Here is an 18,443-nt window from a genome sequence, read left to right as displayed (position 1 = left end):
GGTATGTGTTTTATAGTGGTGTGGGTGTGTGGTGTGTGTATGCGTGCCAGGTGTGTTATTCAAATTGACGACTGTAGTATTGTTTTGTATATGTCTGTGTATTTTGAACACGCCTTTAAATTCCAGTTGTGGTGATTCGTGGGTCATAATGTGGTATGTGTAGTTCTGTTGGCGTAACGGTGTGGGTTTTGATACCGCCACTTTGTCACTGACCTTTGGGCTGGCGGAATTGTGTATGTGGCTGAATAGTAACGGATTGGTGTGTGTGTGTCATAATATGGTGAATGGATTTCCGCTGCGGTATGTTGGCGGCAGTCAGCATGGCGGTAAGTGGGAATTACCGCCAATGTCATAATGAGAGCTATAATTTGTATGGTACGGACTGCTGTATGAGCCTGCAGACCAACAGGTGAGTACACTGTGAGCACGATGCATGTGGCATGAATGCATGGAATTGTGTGTGTGAAGGCCTCGTGTAAGGGGGGTGGGTGGATGTCCTCTGGGCGGTATACAGGTTGTGTGCTGGGCCATTGTCACTGACCTTTGGGCTGGCGGAATTGTGTATGTGGCTGAATAGTAACGGATTGGTGTGTGTGTGTCATAATATGGTGAATGGATTTCCGCTGCGGTATGTTGGCGGCAGTCAGCATGGCGGTAAGTGGGAATTACCGCCAATGTCATAATGAGAGCTATAATTTGTATGGTACGGACTGCTGTATGTGCCTGCAGACCAACAGGTGAGTACACTGTGAGCACGATGCATGTGGCATGAATGCATGGAATTGTGTGTGTGAAGGCCTCGTGTAAGGGGGGTGGGTGGATGTCCTCTGGGCGGCATACAGGTTGTGTGCTGGGCCAATAGTGTGTAAATAGTGATGGAAACGGGTTTGGTAGGCCATATTTGTAACAGGCAGGACTGTAAGTCTGAATCTAGTTTCCTGTGTGTATTGCCCCTGCAGGTCAGCGCCCATCAAAAGAAGGGTATGTGGCATGCCATCGCCAAGGAGGTGTGGGCCCTGGGGGTCTTTGGCAGGTGGAGTACCCACTGTCGCAAATGGTAGGAGGACCTGAGATGCTGGGCACGGAAGACGGCAGATGCCCAGCTGGGGATGCTCCCCAACGAGGAAGGGGTGCCCGTCGAACCCTGATCCCCCTGATGGCCCGCATACTGGCAGTGGCTTACCCTGAGCTGGATGGGCGTTTGAGGGCATCACAGCAGCCACAAGGGGGTGAGTACAGTGCCCATCATTACAACTTATGCATGGTAGGGTGGTATCCGGCTGGTGGATGTGTGTCAGTGGGTGCCCCTAGGCCTTACATTGCAGCCTAGGTCCCCTGATGGCTAAGGTTCAGAAGGGAAAATCTTGCACCCTAGCTCGTAGGCGTCTACTACTGGTCAGGGCTGCGTGGGTCCCTGGTGTACTGCATTTGGCGGTGTGTGCCCCCCCATGCCTTGGCCGCTAACGTCTCTGGTAGTGCAATGCATATTGCGTAGGGCTGTTCCCTGTGTGTGATGGTGCTGTGTACGCCAATGGTGGTGTTGGTGCAGCCACTGACCCAGTGTATCCTTTGGTTCTTCCCTCCTGTTTTTGTTTTGTCATCCTGTTCTTATGATGTGCATTAGCATCATCTGGCGGAGGAGCAGAGGCGCCGGCGACAGAGGGAGCTGCATCCCACAGGACCCAGGAGGCAGAGTCCACCGACGGTGAGGGCACCAGTGGAAAGGAAGGCCAGGGGTGCACCATGGCGGAGAGTGGAGGGGACAGTTCAGACATAGATACCTCCTCCGATTGAAGCTCCCTGGTGATGACAGACACTTCTGTCACCACCCCAGCTACAGGTACAGCCGCCACCCCTGTACCAGCACCGCCCTCCCAGCAGCCCCTCAATGAGTTGCCCGTGCCCGCTTACCCAGGAGGGTGGGCATCTCCTTCGCCCCAAGCACCTCAGGCCCTGCCCCAGTTAGCCCTGCTGCATTGAGTGAGGAGGCTATTGACCTCCTGAGATCCATCTCTGTAGGGCAGTCAACCATTGTGAATGCCATCCAGGGGCTGGTAGCCCAGATGGAACAATCTAATGCATTCCTGGAGGGCATTCACACTGGATTGGCGGCCCAACAGAGATCGATTCAAGTTCTGGCCTCCTCTCTGGTGGCAGCTATTGTCCCTGTTTCTACAGCACCCCTTCAATGTCCACTGCCCAGTCCCATTTCCCTCAACCCCAACCTATCCCAAGCACACATACAGACAAGCATGCACACAAGACAACACCCAAAAGTGTCACAGGCAAACACAAGCACCACACTTCATCTCACAGGCACTCACATGAACACCATCCAGTTGCAGACACAACAGCATCCACTATTTCCACTGTCTCCCCTCCTTCTCCGTCTCCCACCCAGTTACGCCCACACTCACACGTGCATGCACTACATCATCCACTACCGGCATCACCACACCAAGCAGAACACACACCTCACTGGCAGACACCTCCACAACAGCCATGCACATGTCCCCTGTGTCCTCTCCCACTGTGTCTGTCCCCTCCTCCAAATCCACAAATGCAAGCATTCAGACACCCAACAGCCATCCACCCCACAACAGCATACAGTCCATGCACCTGCACTCAAAGCAGCATACACCTCCAATTCCTTCTCCCTCTTCCCGCCCCAATGTCCCTAGAGAACTGTTCCTATCCACCATTGACCTCTTCCCCCCCTGAGTCCTTCACGTATGGCCAAGGTAGGAAAAACCCAGCCAAGCATCTCAGCCACACAGTCCACGGGCCTAGTCCTCACCGCACCCACATGTGGTGGAAAGGGATCCAGGCCACATGTCCTGAAGGGGAAGGAGCCTGCACCAGCCAGCCTAGAGGGGAAAGAAACTGCTCCAGCAGGCAAGAAGGGAAAGAAGCCTGCACCTGCCACCTGAAAGGCCAAGGAGCCTGCACCAACAGTCAGGAAGAGCAAGGAGCCAGCACCAGCAGGCAGGAAGAACAAGGAGCCTGCACCAGCAGGCAGGAAGACAAAGGGGCCTGGACCAGGAACTGTGATGGAGCCCCCACCACCAACCATGGTTGTGCAGCTGTCACAGGTTGAAGGTAATGGGCAGGAGCCTCCTCCCACCAGCAGCACCACCACTGTGCAGCCGTCCGAGGTTGCAGGCAGCATCACCACTGTGCAGCCGCCCGAGGTTGCAGGAGGCGGGCAGGAGCCTCCCCCCACCACAGCACCACCACTGTGCAGCCGTCCGAGGTTGCAGGGGATGGGCAGGAGCCTCCCCTCACCACCAGCACCGCCACTGTGCAGCTGTCACCACCGGGGGACGGTATGTAATCCTGCCTCCATGGACTGCTGTGCGGCCTGCCCCGTCCAAAACAAGTGGGCAAGACACCCACCTGAGAGACTGTGGCCGTACACTCCCCAGGATCAAGCACAGGGCATGTTGCCCCCTCCAGAAACAGTGGGTATGACACCCACCTGAGAGACATGGCCCATCACTCCCCAGGATCAAGCACAGGGCAGGTTGCCCCCTCCAGAACCAGAGGGTATGACACCCACCTGAGAGACTGTGGCCCATCACTTCCCAGGATCAAACACAGGGCAGGTTGCCCCCTCCAGAACCAGTGGGTATGACACTCCCTGAGAGACTGTGGCCCATTACTCCCAGGATCAAGCACAGGGCATGTTTCCCCCTCCAGAACCAGTGGGTATGACACCCACCTGAGAGACTGTGGCCTTGCACTCCCCAGGATCAAGCACAGGGCATGTTGCACCCTTCAGATCCAGTGGTCTTGATACATCTCCCGGCTGAGGTGCCCCCCCGTCCCCCTGAGGTGCCTGCCTATTTACCAAATGATGCCCCAGAAGTGTTCTCTCCATGTTGAAGCAGGTGACATGTGTGGCCTTGAACTTTGGCCTGTGGCCATGCGGGCTTCGCAAATTGAGGACTGGGCTGTGTCCCTTTTTCTGTACATATGTTTATATCTATTATCTTGCCTAACATATTTTTCCTACTGTGTTGATATCATTACATTCACTTTTGCAAAATTGCTTTGTCCTTGCATTATTCAGCCGAGTTACGGGGTAAAATAGTTTTTTATGCATCTGGTTGTGTGTATGGTGTGTGTGTGTTTGGGGTGTGTGTTGCGCGTGTCACTCTCTTTTGCCTCTCCCCTTCCCTTGTGTACTTGGTGTCTTTACTCACCGTCGTCGTCTTCGCCAGCGTTGGTGTTCGTGGTGGAGCAGAACATAGAATATCATCGGGAAGACATGCCGTTCAGGTTCCATGGTGGCGTGGTTCTTCCCTCTGTCTCCAATGGTGAGTCCTTTCCCTTCTGAGATCAGTTTCAGCAAGGCCTTTGATGTCGTTGGTACCGCCCCGCAAAAGGTGGCGGTTTGGAGTTTCTTAATATGGTGTGCGGATCATTGACTTCCGCCTAGCTGTAGGCGGCTATCACCATGGTGGCTGTTCTTTCCAACCCTGGCGGTGGGTGTGGTACATTGGCTGTCTAACGGAGATCTATCCGCCATGGCCATAATTTGGCAGTATTACACCACTTTATCACCACCGGCCACCAGTGTCATAATGAGGGTCTATATGTTAATAGTTAATAGTGACATGTGCATACGATTATTGGGTCAAACACAGACATTTCATATACCTATATACCTGCCTTTGCCGGTGGTGGAGGCGAAACAAAACCTTTTGACAGAGGTGTTGCATCCGGCCTCAGCCGCGGCGGAGCCTCTATTACCTTTTAATGACGCTCTGCTGGATCCGGTTTTAGAGGTGTGGAAGAAGCCGGCATCTTCCCCAGCAGTTCACAGAGCCGTGGCCAGGAGGTATCGGACGGCTCCAACTGATCCTGGTTTCCTATCTAGGCACCCTACGCCGGAGAGCTTGGTTGTGCAGGCCTCCTGTTCGTCCAAGTCAGCGCCTGGTTCTTTTCCGACGGTGAATGGGGACAGAGATTCAAAAAAGCTGGAGGCGCAGTCGAAGAAGATTTTTTCGTCCTGCAGTCTGGCATTAAAAGCCACCAATGCAACCTGTATCCTGGGGAGGTATATTCATGCTCTGATGGATGACATCTCCTCTTCGTTTACAGAGCTTCCTCAGGGTCTTTTGGATCTTGTCTCTGATGCCCAGGCTGCTGCGACCCAAATTATCCAGACGGGACTGGATACCACCGACTCGGTAGCCAGAGCAATGGGCACAACTGTGGTGGAAAGGAGACAGGCCTGGCTCCGTAACTCGGGCTTTTCGGCAGATGTACAGTCCACATTGTTGGATCTCCCGTTTGATGGGGACAAACTGTTTGGGGCTAAGGCTGATTCGGCCTTGGAACGGTTTAAGGAGAGCAGGGCCACGGCTAAGTCGTTGGGACTCCAAGCTCCTTCTTCCACGGCCTCTTCCAGATTCTTCAGGAGGTTTCGTGGATTTGGGCGTGGCTCTTCCTCCTCTTCCTTTCGGGGAAGATATCAGCAACCTGCCTCTTCCCATCCCTATAGATCTTTTAGGGGGAGGGGTAGGGTCCGCACCAGGGGAGCTTCTCAGCAGCACTCTGCCTCTTCCTCATCCTCTGGCGGGGTGCAGCAGGGGAAGCAGCCTTAGGCTTCCACCATTTCCCACTCACTCCTCTCCTGTAGGGGGAAGATTACAGCATTTTCTCACCAAATGGGAGACTGTTACGTCGGACACTTGGGTTCTCAGTGTTGTGGGAAAAGGCTACACCCTTCCCTTTCGGGAGTTTCCGCCCCTCATCCCGCCCCGCCCTTCGTATTGTTCACAAGAACACCTCCTGTTGCTAGAACAGGAGGTAGAAGTCCTCCTTTTAAAGGGCGCGGTGGAGTTGGTCCCGGAGCAGGAAAGGGGTCAAGGAGTTTACTCAAGGTATTTCCTGATTCCCAAGAAGGATGGTCGTTTGAGACCAATTCTGGACCTGAGGATCTTGAATTGGTTCCTCAAGCAGGAAAAGTTCAAGATGCTGACCCTAGCACAGGTGCTTTTGGCGTTGAACATGGAAGACTGGATGGTGTCTGTCGACTTGCAGGATGCTTACTTTCATATCCCGATACTCAAGTCACACAGGAAGTATCTCCGGTTTGTGGTGGGATCGCAACACTACCAGTTTGCGGTCCTTCCGTTTGGTCTTACTTCAGCACCTCGAGTCTTCACGAAGGTGATGTCGGTGGTTGCGGCAGAGCTCAGAAGGAAGGGGATAGCAGTATTCCCTTACTTGGACGATTGGTTGATCAAAGCCAAGTCCCCGGAGCTTGTGTTGCGTCATCTGCAGTCAACAACCCAGTTGTTGTTCGACCTGGGCTTTTCGGTGAACGAGCCCAAATCTCACCTAGAGCCCTCTCAGCGCCTCCTGTTCATAGGGGCAGTACTGGATACAACATTGGGTCGGGCCTTTCCTCCGCCTCAGCGGATTCAAGATATTCAGGATTTGGTTCCAATGTTTCGAAATGGAGCGGTAGTTCCAGTCCTCAAGGTCCTTCGTCTGCTCGGTCTTTTTGCCTCCTGCATTCTGTTGGTCACGCATGCTCGCTGGCACATGAGGGCTCTTCAGTGGTGCCTCCGAAGGCAGTGGTCTCAACACAGAGGGGATCTAGAGGGTACTGTCAAGATCTCCAGAGATGCTGCTGTGGATTTGAAGTGGTGGATTGCAAGCAACAATCTTTCACAAGGAAAGCCGTTCCAGCAGTCGCCACCAGTGGCCACAGTCATAACGGATGCTTCCACTCTAGGGTGGGGAGCTCATCTGGGGGATCTGGAGATCAAAGGTCTTTGGTCTCCAGAGGAACAGATTTTTCACATCAATCTGTTAGAGTTACGGGCTGTACGTCTGGCTCTCAAGGCCTTCCTCCCTTCCCTTCGTGGTCAGTCGGTACAGGTCCTAACGGACAATACTACCACGATGTGGTACATAAACAAGCAGGGAGGAGTGGGGTCGTACCTTCTCTGCAGAGAAGCTCTTCGACTATGGTCCTGGGCAAAGGACCATCGGATTTGCTTGATAGCAAACCATCTGGCCGGAGTTTTGAACGTGCGTGCGGACAGTCTCAGTCGCCACTTCTCGGCAGACCACGAGTGGCGTCTCCATCCAGATCAAGTCCGTTTAATCTTCCAGAAGTGGGGGTTTCCTCGGGTAGATCTGTTCGCCACTCGAGAGAACGCGCATTGTCCGTTGTTCTGCAGCCTTCAGTATCCGATGCAGGAAGCGTTGGGGGACGCGTTTCAAATGACCTGGTGCGGCCAGTTGCTTTACGCGTTTCCTCCCATACCCTTGATTCCTCGAGTATTGAGGAAGATTCGCCAAGACCGGGCTCTAGTAATCTTAATAGCTCCGGATTGGCCAAGGAGGGTGTGGTACTCCGACCTTCTCCAACTCTCAACGTGCCCGCCGCTCCGTCTCCCTTTCAGGGCAGACCTCCTCTCACAGTCGCAGGGGCAGGTTCTACACCCCAACCTCCAGAGTCTGCACCTACATGCCTGGAGATTGAACGGGGCAACCTGAGTTCCTTCTCTCTCCCGCCTGAGGTAGTGGATGTTATATTAGCGGCCAGGCGACACTCCACTAAATCTATCTACGCTAATAGGTGGTCTAAATTTGTTGCGTGGTGTGGAGAGAGGCAGATTGATCCTTTACATGCTCATCTATCGGACGTTTTGTCTTTTGCTCTATCTCTGGCGCAGAAAGGTTGTGCAGTGGCTACCATTAAAGGTTATTTATCGGCCTTGTCAGCCTTCATATGTCTTCCAGACCAACCATCTTTATTTAAATCCCCTATTGTTATCAGATTCTTGAAAGGTCTTCTAAATCAATATCCTCCAAAGCCATTCGTTATGCCGCAATGGGATTTGTCCTTAGTCCTGACTTTCCTTATGGGGTCCCCTTTTGAACCTATGCATTCTTGCCCCTTGAGGTATTTGGTTTTAAAAACAGTCTTCCTGATAGCTATAACATCAGCAAGGAGAGTGAGTGAGTTGCAGGCCTTATCAGTAAAACCCCCTTATACAACTTTTTATGGGGATAAGGTGGTGTTGAGGACCAAGGCTGCTTTCCTCCCGAAGGTTGTTTCACCCTTCCATTTGGCTCAGGCAATTACTTTGTCCACGTTCTATCCTCCGCCTCATCCTTCCAAAGAGGAAGAAAGACTGCACCGTCTGGACCCAAAGAGAGCGTTGAGCTTCTTTATCGATAGAACAAAGGATTTCAGGCTGGAGGATCAGCTGTTTATTGGATACGTGGGCAAGAGGAGAGGAAAGGCAGTCCACAAGAGAACACTATCCAGGTGGGTTGTTCTTTGCATTAAAATATGTTACTCTTTGGCAAAGAAGGATCCTCCTGAGGGCATTAGAGCTCATTCCACCAGAGCTAAGTCGGCCACTTCGGCCTTAGCCAGAGGTGTTCCTGTGGTCGACATCTGCAAGGCCGCAACTTGGTCGTCCCTTCACACTTTTGCAAAACATTACTGTTTAGATTCTGAGGTTAGAAGGGACGGCCATTTTGCACGGTCAGTGCTGCAGGATTTCTTGGTTTGACCATTTAGGCACCCACCGCCGGGCGTGGTACTGCTTTGGGACTCTATTCATGAGGTGAGGAATCCACAGGTAGTTGTATCCATCAGAAGAACGAGTTACTTACCTTCGGTAACGACTTTTCTGGTGGATACATTAGCTACCTGTAGATTCCTCACGGTCCCACCCGCCTCCCCGTTGCCTTTATGGTCTTGCCAAGTAATCCTTGAGTGCGCTCCTCTTGGTCTTTGAGGGTGCAATAGATGTATATATAATATATTTATATATATATATATATGTATATGTGTATATATCTTTATGTATATACTTGGTGTGTGTATATATTTTAAGAGAGAGAGTTTTATATATATATATATATATGTACATAAAAAGATTTACAGTTATGCCATACAATGTGGTGTATTTTTACAATATAATGGATGTTGCCTTGCTCTTTCATTGCATTGCCTGGTTGTTCTCATGCACGTAAAAAATGATTGGTACTGACGTCTGCACGTCGTCGAGGACCTCTTATTGCCTGTATGACGTCAGACGGCGTCGCGTGCGAGACAGTGACGTCCTCGTCGACGTGCAGAGACTAGTAAGAAGATTTCCGTCGAATGCTGGCGCCATGGGAGTATTCATGAGGTGAGGAATCCACAGGTAGCTAATGTATCCACCAGAAAAGTCGTTACCGAAGGTAAGTAACTCGTTCGATCCTGCCATCTGGGTTTCAAAATATACATTATGGCAGTCTATTTTGTTGTGCTGTCCTGCATGCACGTTGTGCGTTCTTGTGAGCAAGGTTTGTTTTTGTAACACTTATCCTGCACATTTCTAAGCACACAAGATAACCTTATTAGACTGTAGGAATGAGGGCATGTACTTCCATTGTATTTCCCGCATCTGGCTCCCCATTTGAAATGATTGAATACACTTTTGACTCCATCATTGTGGACAGTGGACACTGTGTACCAATGCAGAGGCTATGGTCAATGGCACACTAGGTACATTGCTAGCACTGACACTCACTCCAGTTGCTATTTGTCAGATTTGAGTGTCTGCATGGTGTGACATATCCTTTGACTCAGGGTTGCCCACTTGTACATGCCTCCTCTGCCACTCCTCATTTAGGGCCAGGGACTCAACTTACTGCCACACAGTGATGTAAGAAAGATGATACATTGACTCGCATGTGCCTACAACACCAATAATATGTTTGACAAAGTACTGAAATATCTTGTTTTTATTGAGGGTTATGGATCAAGCTGTACCTCACATGGTAGTACTGCTTGATTTGGTGATTTGCATCCACCCCGGTTTGCTACATGACTGTGAACATCAATCTCAGTCTCCAACCATTGCTGACTCCTGCACTTTGTAGTGGTGCACTAGTTTTTCATATCCCTTCACAGATCCCTATTTCACATCCTTCAATTGAGACATATGTGACATTGGTTTGACATTTTCCCTTCGGACTCCCTCCTGCCACCTGCTTCATCTTCAGCCAGGACCACAGCACATGTAGGGTGTTGTAACACAATGGGCTCTTCTCTGTCATCCCTTCTGAGCTGCAACACAAGTTTGTACTGGTCTGGCTACTTTGAAGTACAAATCTCTATTCAGATCTCCTTGCTATGCAATGTCTTCCCATTCAGACACAGTGGCAGTTCAGCCTACTCATCCAGCACTCACAGTGCACTGCACAACCATGGGCCCACCAGGGTGACACAGCAGCTTTGGTTTCAACACACATGGTCCTCTGATGTACATCACTTGCATTAACCCTGTCTTTAACCTACTTTGGCAGGTTAGGGGTAGGAAAGTACCCTCTTTTTCTTGGCATGGTAACCCCCTTTTCTACCTGATGTCAGTGTGTTTGACTGTGTTCACTGGGATCCTGCTAACCAGGACCTCAGTGATTATGCGCTCTCTCCCAAAACTCTGTATTTCATCCCACATTTGGCACACAGACACAGTGGCAGTTCAACCTACTCAGCCAGCACTTACAATGCACTGCACACCCATGGCCCACCAGGGCGACACAGCAGCTTTGGTTTCAACACTCATGGTCCTCTGATGTACATTACTTGCATTAACCCTGTCCCAATAATATTTAGTACACAGCATGAGTTCTGATGTTCCTTACCATGGCAAATGACACCTATGTGGTCTCACCACGCATGTCAGGGCAGCTGTGTGCTATGTATTGTCAAGACAGCTAATGCACACATGCCTCTTGGCATTTTTCTATGTGTTGATAATTCACATACCCCACCTGTGACCCCCCTCTCAGGTGAGCTGTTTCCCCTTTGACAAGCACATGTCCTTGGTTTCCATTACAGTGCATATTTGTGTTTATGTGCCCAAGTAGCAAACAGTGGCCTCATGGTGCAAGGTGGCCTGCATTGTTCCCATCAGCGTGTATGAAGTTCAGGTGTCCATGCATGATGTGTTGTGGCAGTCCAACGGCCATATACTTTCACTGCTGGTACGTAACTTTTTGTGACACACCAGTGGAGCAGGCTGCGGACCCATTTGTACAAGGCCACAAAAGGCAACTTTGCATGGCTTTATCTGGCCTTGTAGATAACGAGTGAGGCAAGGCTGCACAAGTCTCTGCATTGCCTTAGTCTGCTTCAGGGGCCAATACCATGGGCATTTCATTGGCTTTTCAAACTCCCTGATTTACAGAGTTCTGTGAACCGGGTAATGTGACAAATTGTTAAACCTTCCGGGGAGGGGGGAGGGCTTAACAATCAATCAACGCATTTGTATAGTGCAGCACTAACACCCCTAGGGATATCTTGGTGCTGAGGGTGCAGCGTCTCCATCAAAGAGCCATGTCTTGAGTCTCCTTCTGAAATCCGCCAAGAAGGGATATGTCCAGAGGTGGAGAGGCAGGTTGTCCGGACTTGGCAACGATGTAGGAGAAGGAGCAGCCCCCGCTGCAGGTGCGATGGATGTAGTGGAGGTGTGCGAGGTTGAGCATGGAGGAGCCAGATGCCTTGCGGGATACTTGAAAGCTTAGTCATTGGTTGATGTAGGACGGCCCTTGGTTGTGTAGAGCTTTGTACGCGAGTGTGAGGATCTTGAACTGGCACACTTTTGGATCAGGAGCCAGTGGAGGCCTCTGATGTGAGGGGTGATGCTGGAGCATTTGGGGAGGTTCAGGATGAGTCTGGCTGCTGTGTTCTGTAAAGTCTGGAGTCTTTTGAGTAGCTTGGTGGAAATTCCAGCTTAGAGAGCATTGCTGTAGTTGAGGCACCTCGTTACCAGTGTGTGTGTGTTTGACGATTTTTCTGGTGTTGGTATGGATCCATTTGAAAATTCGGCAGAGCGTTCAGAGCATGTAAAAGCAGGAGGAGGCAACTGAGTTTACTTGTCGTTTCATGGACAGTTGGCTGTCTAGAATGATGCAGAGGTTTCATGTGTGGTGTGATGAAGTTGGTGTTAGACCCAGTTCTTCTGCTGGCCATCAACTATAGTCTCATAAGGAGGTTTTCCTCCGGAAGATCAAGGCTTCTGTTTATTGTGGTGTTTAGTTTGAGGCAGCTGTCTTTCATCCATGTTGCGTCATGGTGTTGTGGAAGTTGGTTTTGGCATTGTGAGGTACCTCGGTGAGTGAGAGGATCAGTTAGGTGTCGCCGGCGTAGGAGACTATGTTGCGTCCTTGTCTGCGAGAGGGGGTCAAATAGATGTTGAAAAGGGTGGAGCTGAGGTAAGATCCTTTGGGTATGTGGCAGGTGATGGTCTTGGGTGCGGAGGTGAAAGGAGGATGGTGGGTACTCTGAGTGCAGCCTGAGAGGAAGAAGATGATCCACTTGAGGGCATTTTGTTGAATCCTTTTGTTGTTAAATCTGTTGGGGAGTGTGTGGTGGGAGTCTGTGTCTAACGCCGCGGAGAGGAACAGGGGAATTAGAGCTGTTGTTTCTGCTCAGTTGAGGAGGGTCATGATGTGGTCTGTGTAGGTGACCAGTGCAGTCTCCATGCTGTGGTTGGCCCAGAATCCTGATTGTGAGGGGTCAAGAAGGTGGTTTTGTTCAAAGTATTCAGCAAGCTGTTGGTTGATGGTTTTCTCAAGAACTTTGGCAGGGTAGGTGTAGGAAAGTACCCTCTTTCTTGGCATGGTTACCCCCTTTTCTGCCGGATGTGTGTTTGACTGTGTTCACTAGGATCCTGCTAACCAGGACCCCAGTGATAATGCACTCTCTCCCAAAACTCTGTATTTCATCCCACATTTGGCACACTGGTGCCCCCATATAAGTCCCTAGTATATGGTAACCAGGAACTCAGGGCATTGGGGTACCAGGGGATCCCTATGGGCTGCAGCATACATTAGGCCACCCAAAGGGAGGCCATACATAGGGCCTCATTCTGACCCTGGCGGTCGGTGATAAAGCGGCGGCCAAGCCGCCAACAGGCCGGCGGTCTAAAATATGCAATTCTGACCCTGGCGGGAACCGCCAACACAGCCCGCCAACTTAACACTCCGCCCGCCACGGCGGTACAAACAAACAGCGCGGCGGTTCCCGCCAACAGCCAGGCGGCAGACAATGTACCGCCCACCCTATTACGACCCACCAATCCGCCACCTTTTCCGGGGCGGGAGCACCGCCGATAAGAACACGGCGGAAACAGACTACGAACGGGAAAACGCTCACCTCTACGCACTCCACGCGAGATTCCGGCAGTATGGAACCAGAGTTGCAGGTCATCCCCGCACTCCTATACCTGCTCATATACCAGGAGCACGCCCGGCGGCGCGGAAGACATCGGTGAGTACTGCACCTACGACACAGGGGAGGGAAAAGATTACCGGCACACACCCACCCACCCACACCCACTACAACACACACATCAATGCATTCCCACAGATCACTGTCACAACCCACAAACCACCCCCCTCCGAAATAATGCAAAGACCAAAATAAGAGATCATAAACGAGCAGATATATTGAAATATGACACCAGTAATCCCAATAAATAAATAAACTATGTACAAAATATACACAGCTACTAAATGTAGTCCAACCACTGTCCGTGGATCACAGGGGTCCTGTGCAAAGGGGCAAGGCCCAGTCCCACGACAAGAACTCCACGGAGAGAACACTGCAGGGGCATCAGAAAGAAAATAGGACAGGCACCTCAGGGGGAAGGGAAGGGGGGGCACCTCAGCCACTTGAGTACACAACGCCAGATCCACGAGGGGACTCCATGACCACTGGGCCATCCTGGGGAGAGCAAAGCCACAGTCCAAACAGTCCATACAGTGGGTGGCCTGCCCACTGGGCCATCCTGGGGAGAGCAAAGCCACAGTCCATACAGTCCATACAGTGGGTGGCCTGCCCACTGGGCCATCCTGGGGAGAGCAAAGCCACAGTCCATACAGTCCATACAGTGGGTGGCCTGCCCACTGGGCCATCCTGGGGAGAGCAAAGCCACAGTCCATACAGTCCATACAGTGGGTGGCCTGCCCACTGGGCCATCCTGGGGAGAGCAAAGCCACAGTCCATACAGTCCATACAGTGGGTGGCCTGCCCACTGGGCCATCCTGGGGAGAGCAAAGCCACAGTCCATACAGTCCATAACAGACCCCACTGCCACTGGAGGAGGCAAGTTGGCCAGAGGACATCCTGCAGCCCTGCCCGAGATAGATCCTGCCCTGCCACGTCTGCCAAAGGGCCAGCGGTTCTTGCCTTGAAGGGCCCAGTTCAGCGGTTCTTGAGACGGCGGGGCCCAGTTCAGCGCTCCTTGCCTTGAAGGGCCCAGTTCAGCGGTTCTTGAGACGGCGGGGCCCAGTTCAGCGGTTCTTGAGACGGCGGGGCCCAGCGGAGCGGTTCTTGAGACGGCGGGGCCCAGTTCAGCGGTTCTTGAGACGGCGGGGCCCAGCGGAGCGGTGCTTGAGACGGCGGGGCCCAGTTTAGCGGTTCTTGAGACGGCGGGGCCCAGTTCAGCGGTTCTTGAGACGGCGGGGCCCAGTTCAGCGCTCCTTGCCTTGAAGGGCCCAGTTCAGCGGTTCTTGAGACGGCGGGGCCCAGCGGAGCGGTTCTTGAGACGGCAGGGCCCAGCGGAGCGGTTCTTGAGACGGCGGGGCCCAGTTCAGCGCTCCTTGCCTTGAAGGGCCCAGTTCAGCGGTTCTTGAGACGGCGGGGCCCAGCGGAGCGGTTCTTGAGACGGCGGGGCCCAGTTCAGCGGTTCTTGAGACGGCGGGGCCCAGCGGAGCGGTGCTTGAGACGGCGGGGCCCAGTTCAGCGGTTCTTGAGACGGCGGGGCCCAGCGGAGCGGTGCTTGAGACGGCGGGGCCCAGTTCAGCGGTTCTTGAGACGGCGGGGCCCAGTTCAGCGGTTCTTGAGACGGCGGGGCCCAGTTCAGCGGTTCTTGAGACGGCGGGGCCCAGCGGAGCGGTGCTTGAGACGGCGGGGCCCAGTTCAGCGGTTCTGGAGACGGCGGACGGTCTATGGCCAACTGTTCATTGCCTGGTGGTGCCCTCCTGGGCAGCGGGGATGGTGCTCCTTCAATGCCCACCTGGGCTGTGGGTGGTGGGGCCCTCCTGGCCAGCTGGGCTGGGTCCTCCCTGGGCAGCGGCTATGGGGGTGGTGGGCTCTCCCGGGGCAGCTGTGCCGGTTCCTCCCGGGGCAGCGGCTATGGGGGTTGTGGGCTCCTCCTGGGCAGCAGGCCTGCTGCCTGACCTCTCCGACTTGCTGCCCTTGCCCTCCTTAGTCGTGGGCCTGTGGCCCTTTCCTCCCTTTGGAGCTGTGGCTGGTGACTGTCTCTGGGTGGTGTCCGGGGGGGATGTAGAAGGCGGGCTCCTGCGGCGCCCCTTCCGCCTTCTGCTCCTCTTCCCAGGGGGTGGGCTGGCTGTCCCCTTGCTGCTGGGCGAAGATCCAGACATGCGGGCTGGCGGGCTCCAATACCCCTGCACCCTTGTCAAGGGGGCTGCAGGGCTGGTGGTGGCTGAGGTGCTCTTCTTACCCCGACGAGAAGGAGGGGGGGGCTCAGGGTCAGGAAAGAAGTTAGTAGTGGCGAGGAAGAGCTTCTTGGGACAATGGAGAGTGTAGGTACAGTGGGAATGGGAGTGGAGGGAGAGGATGTGGTTATAGGTGAGTCACGTTTGCTGTCTTTGGGTGCAGGTGCAGGAGGGATAGGCTGTCGTGAGGTGGATGGCTGTTGGGTGGGTGGGTGGCTGCGTTTGTGTGGTGTGGAAGAGGGGGTGACAGACACAGTGGGAGAGGACACAGGGGACGTGTAAATGGCAGTGGGGGTGGTGACTGCACTTGTGCGGACTGGAGTGGAGGGTGTGCTGGTGATGGAAACACTGGCTGATGGTGAGGTGAATGGAGGTGTGAGTGTAGACGTCACAGGGAGGGAGGAGGGAGACGAGGAGGTGGGGGTCACAGAGGTGGTAGTGACTGTTGGCATGTCTGCATCGGAATGTTGCGTGTGTGAATGTCTGCGTGATCTGTGGTGCTTATGTTTGGATGAGCTTCTCTTGGGTGTTGAGGTGTGTGCAGGCTGGTCTGATGGTGTGGGTGGGACAGGCAGAGGAACAGGAGACTGGGAGGAGGGAGTTAGTAGAGGGAGGCAGGAGACAGGGACAATGGCTGCCATCAGTGCTGAGGCCAGAGCCTGGAACGATCGCTGATGGGCAGCCTGACCCGAATGAATGCCCTCCAGGTACGCATTGCTGCGATGAACCTCCCTCTCCACCCCCTGGATGGCATTCAAAAGGGTAGTCTGCCCAACAATGAGCGTTCGGAGGAGGTCAATGACCTCCTCACTGAGGGCAGCGGGGGTAACAGGGGCAGGGCCTGAGGTGCCTGGGGCGAAGGAGATGCCCGGCTTCCTGGCAGAGCGGGCACGGGGCGAACGCTGAGGGGCTGCTGGGAGGGCGGAGATGGTGCGCTGGGTGGCGGCTGTACCTGTAATGGCGGGGGGCACGGATGGTGCCACCCCCGCAAGGGAGCCCCCTTCCGATGACGTGTCCGTGTCGCTGCAGGGTCCAGTCGTCCCCGTCGTGGAGCTCCCCTCGCTCTCCGTCTCACTGGTCCAGTCTGACTCTGTGGCATGGCCCTCCTGGGCCATGTGAGATGCAGCTCCCTCCTGCCCCGATGCCACTTCTCCTCCGCCTGATGATGCTGATGCACACAAGCACAGAAAGACAAACAAAAAGGGGGGGGGAGAGAGAAATAAAGAGATTTTGAGTACATGGATCACCGGTACAGTTAGCGGACATGACAGACACAGATGCCCCCTGCACTAAGTTGCGCACTTGGGGTCCGCTACGCATTCCGTGGAACATGCCCTACACGCCTAGAGTTGACAACTGCACCCATGGATGACACGGCCCAGGGATGGCTGTACTGACAAACTACTGAGGGTGGTGGCTGGGGACACAGGGGCTTACGGGGTGCCCAGCCTACAGATATCGCCCTGGCCTAGGGGGACCCCCAGCCCTCCTCCCCCACCCAGACACCTCCACTGCGCGACAACAGAGTAGATAATGCTTGTACTCACCCCCTTGTGTCTGCTGTGCTGCCCTCACGCGCCCATCCAAATCAGGGTAGGCCACCGCCAGGATCCGGAACATCAGGGGGCTCAGTTGACGGCAGGCACCCCGCCTACGTTGGGAGGCCATCCCCAGCAGAGACTCGGCGGTCTTCTTGGTCCCGCGGCGGATGTCCTCCCACCTCTTGCGGCAGTGGGTGCCCCGTCGATGGTGGACCCCCAGGGTCCGGACTTCCTTGGCGATGGCACGCCAAATCCCGATCTTCTCATGGGCGCGGACCTATGTGACACGTACAGGGAGGGAGAAATACCACGTTCAAGTTTGTCAGCATTTTCCTTGCCAGTGGCCCAACGCCCCCCATCCCCGCCAGGCCCCCCGCCATGCCCCCCGCCAGGCCCAACATGCCCCCCATCCCCGCCAGGCCCCCTGCCATGCCCCCCGCCAGGCCCAACATGCCCCCCATCCCCGCCAGGCCCCCCGCCATGCCCCCCGCCAGGCCCAACATGCCCCCCATCCCCGCCAGGCCCCCTGCCATGCCCCCCGCCAGGCCCAACATGCCCCCCATCCCCGCCAGGCCCCCCGCCATGCCCCCCGCCAGGCCCAACATGCCCCCCATCCCCGCCAGGCCCCCCGCCAGGCCCCCAAGCCAGCCAGTGACCCCAAATCCAGATTGAATTAAACTCACTTGTTGGTCTGGAGGACCGTAGAGTAGCGCATACTGGGGGAGGACCCCATCCACAAGTTTCTCCAACTCCTCTCCAGTGAAGGCAGGGGCCCTTTCCCCAGGCGCAGCAGCCATTGTCCCTTCCAGACCGAGGTCACAGCAACACTTGCAGTATAGGTCCTCTCCTGTGAAAGTTCAAGTCGCAAGTGGATAAGTAGATAGAAAATGGCGGTCACGTCCGCGGCGGTGCGTACCGCTGCGGTGCGTCCCGCCACCGCCGGCGCCCTTCGCCATTGGCTCCTGAAACCCATAGGCTTCAATGTTAACCAATGCGGCTTGGCGCCGCGGTCTTGGCCCGCCGCCCGCCGCGGTGTGCCACGCCAGCGCATTGACCTCACATCCCATTGTCACACTTCACAGGTCAGGCAGCCGCCATTTCCAGGGCCCACATGGCTCAATTTCAACTGCGTCACACAGGCCTAGGCCTTGCATAGCCACTCAGACACGCCATTCACTGCATAGAGAATCGTTTACTGTGCTAGCTGTGAGTACGTACCTGTACGTACCTGTGGGTTGCTTGACTGTGTGCTCCATGTTGTCCTTCCTAGGCACCGTCCGCTGGGTTGGGCGAGGAGACGGATGAATCCTCCCGTGTACCGACCGCTGGTGGACCTGTCGACAATGGAAGAACGCCACATTATCCTGACCTACCGTCTTAACCGTGCCACTATCCATGAACTGTGTG

At 54.3% G+C, this 18,443-nt stretch overlaps 1 protein-coding gene across 1 annotated transcript in view; it reads left to right on the top strand.

Moving 5' to 3' along the window:
• Positions 1–18,443, top strand: part of LOC138275894 (kinesin-like protein KIF17) — a 1,877,333-nt gene that overhangs the window by 1,446,217 nt on the left and 412,673 nt on the right. The window contains exon 14 of the mRNA XM_069219138.1: positions 12,321–12,362. Within this exon, the coding sequence (XP_069075239.1) occupies positions 12,321–12,362 (42 nt within the window). The remainder of the gene's footprint in view (positions 1–12,320; positions 12,363–18,443) is intronic.

Source organism: Pleurodeles waltl, chromosome 2_2, assembly GCF_031143425.1.
Source record: "Pleurodeles waltl isolate 20211129_DDA chromosome 2_2, aPleWal1.hap1.20221129, whole genome shotgun sequence".
Lineage (NCBI taxonomy): Eukaryota > Metazoa > Chordata > Amphibia > Caudata > Salamandridae > Pleurodeles > Pleurodeles waltl.
This window is presented reverse-complemented; position numbering and strand designations above follow the sequence as displayed.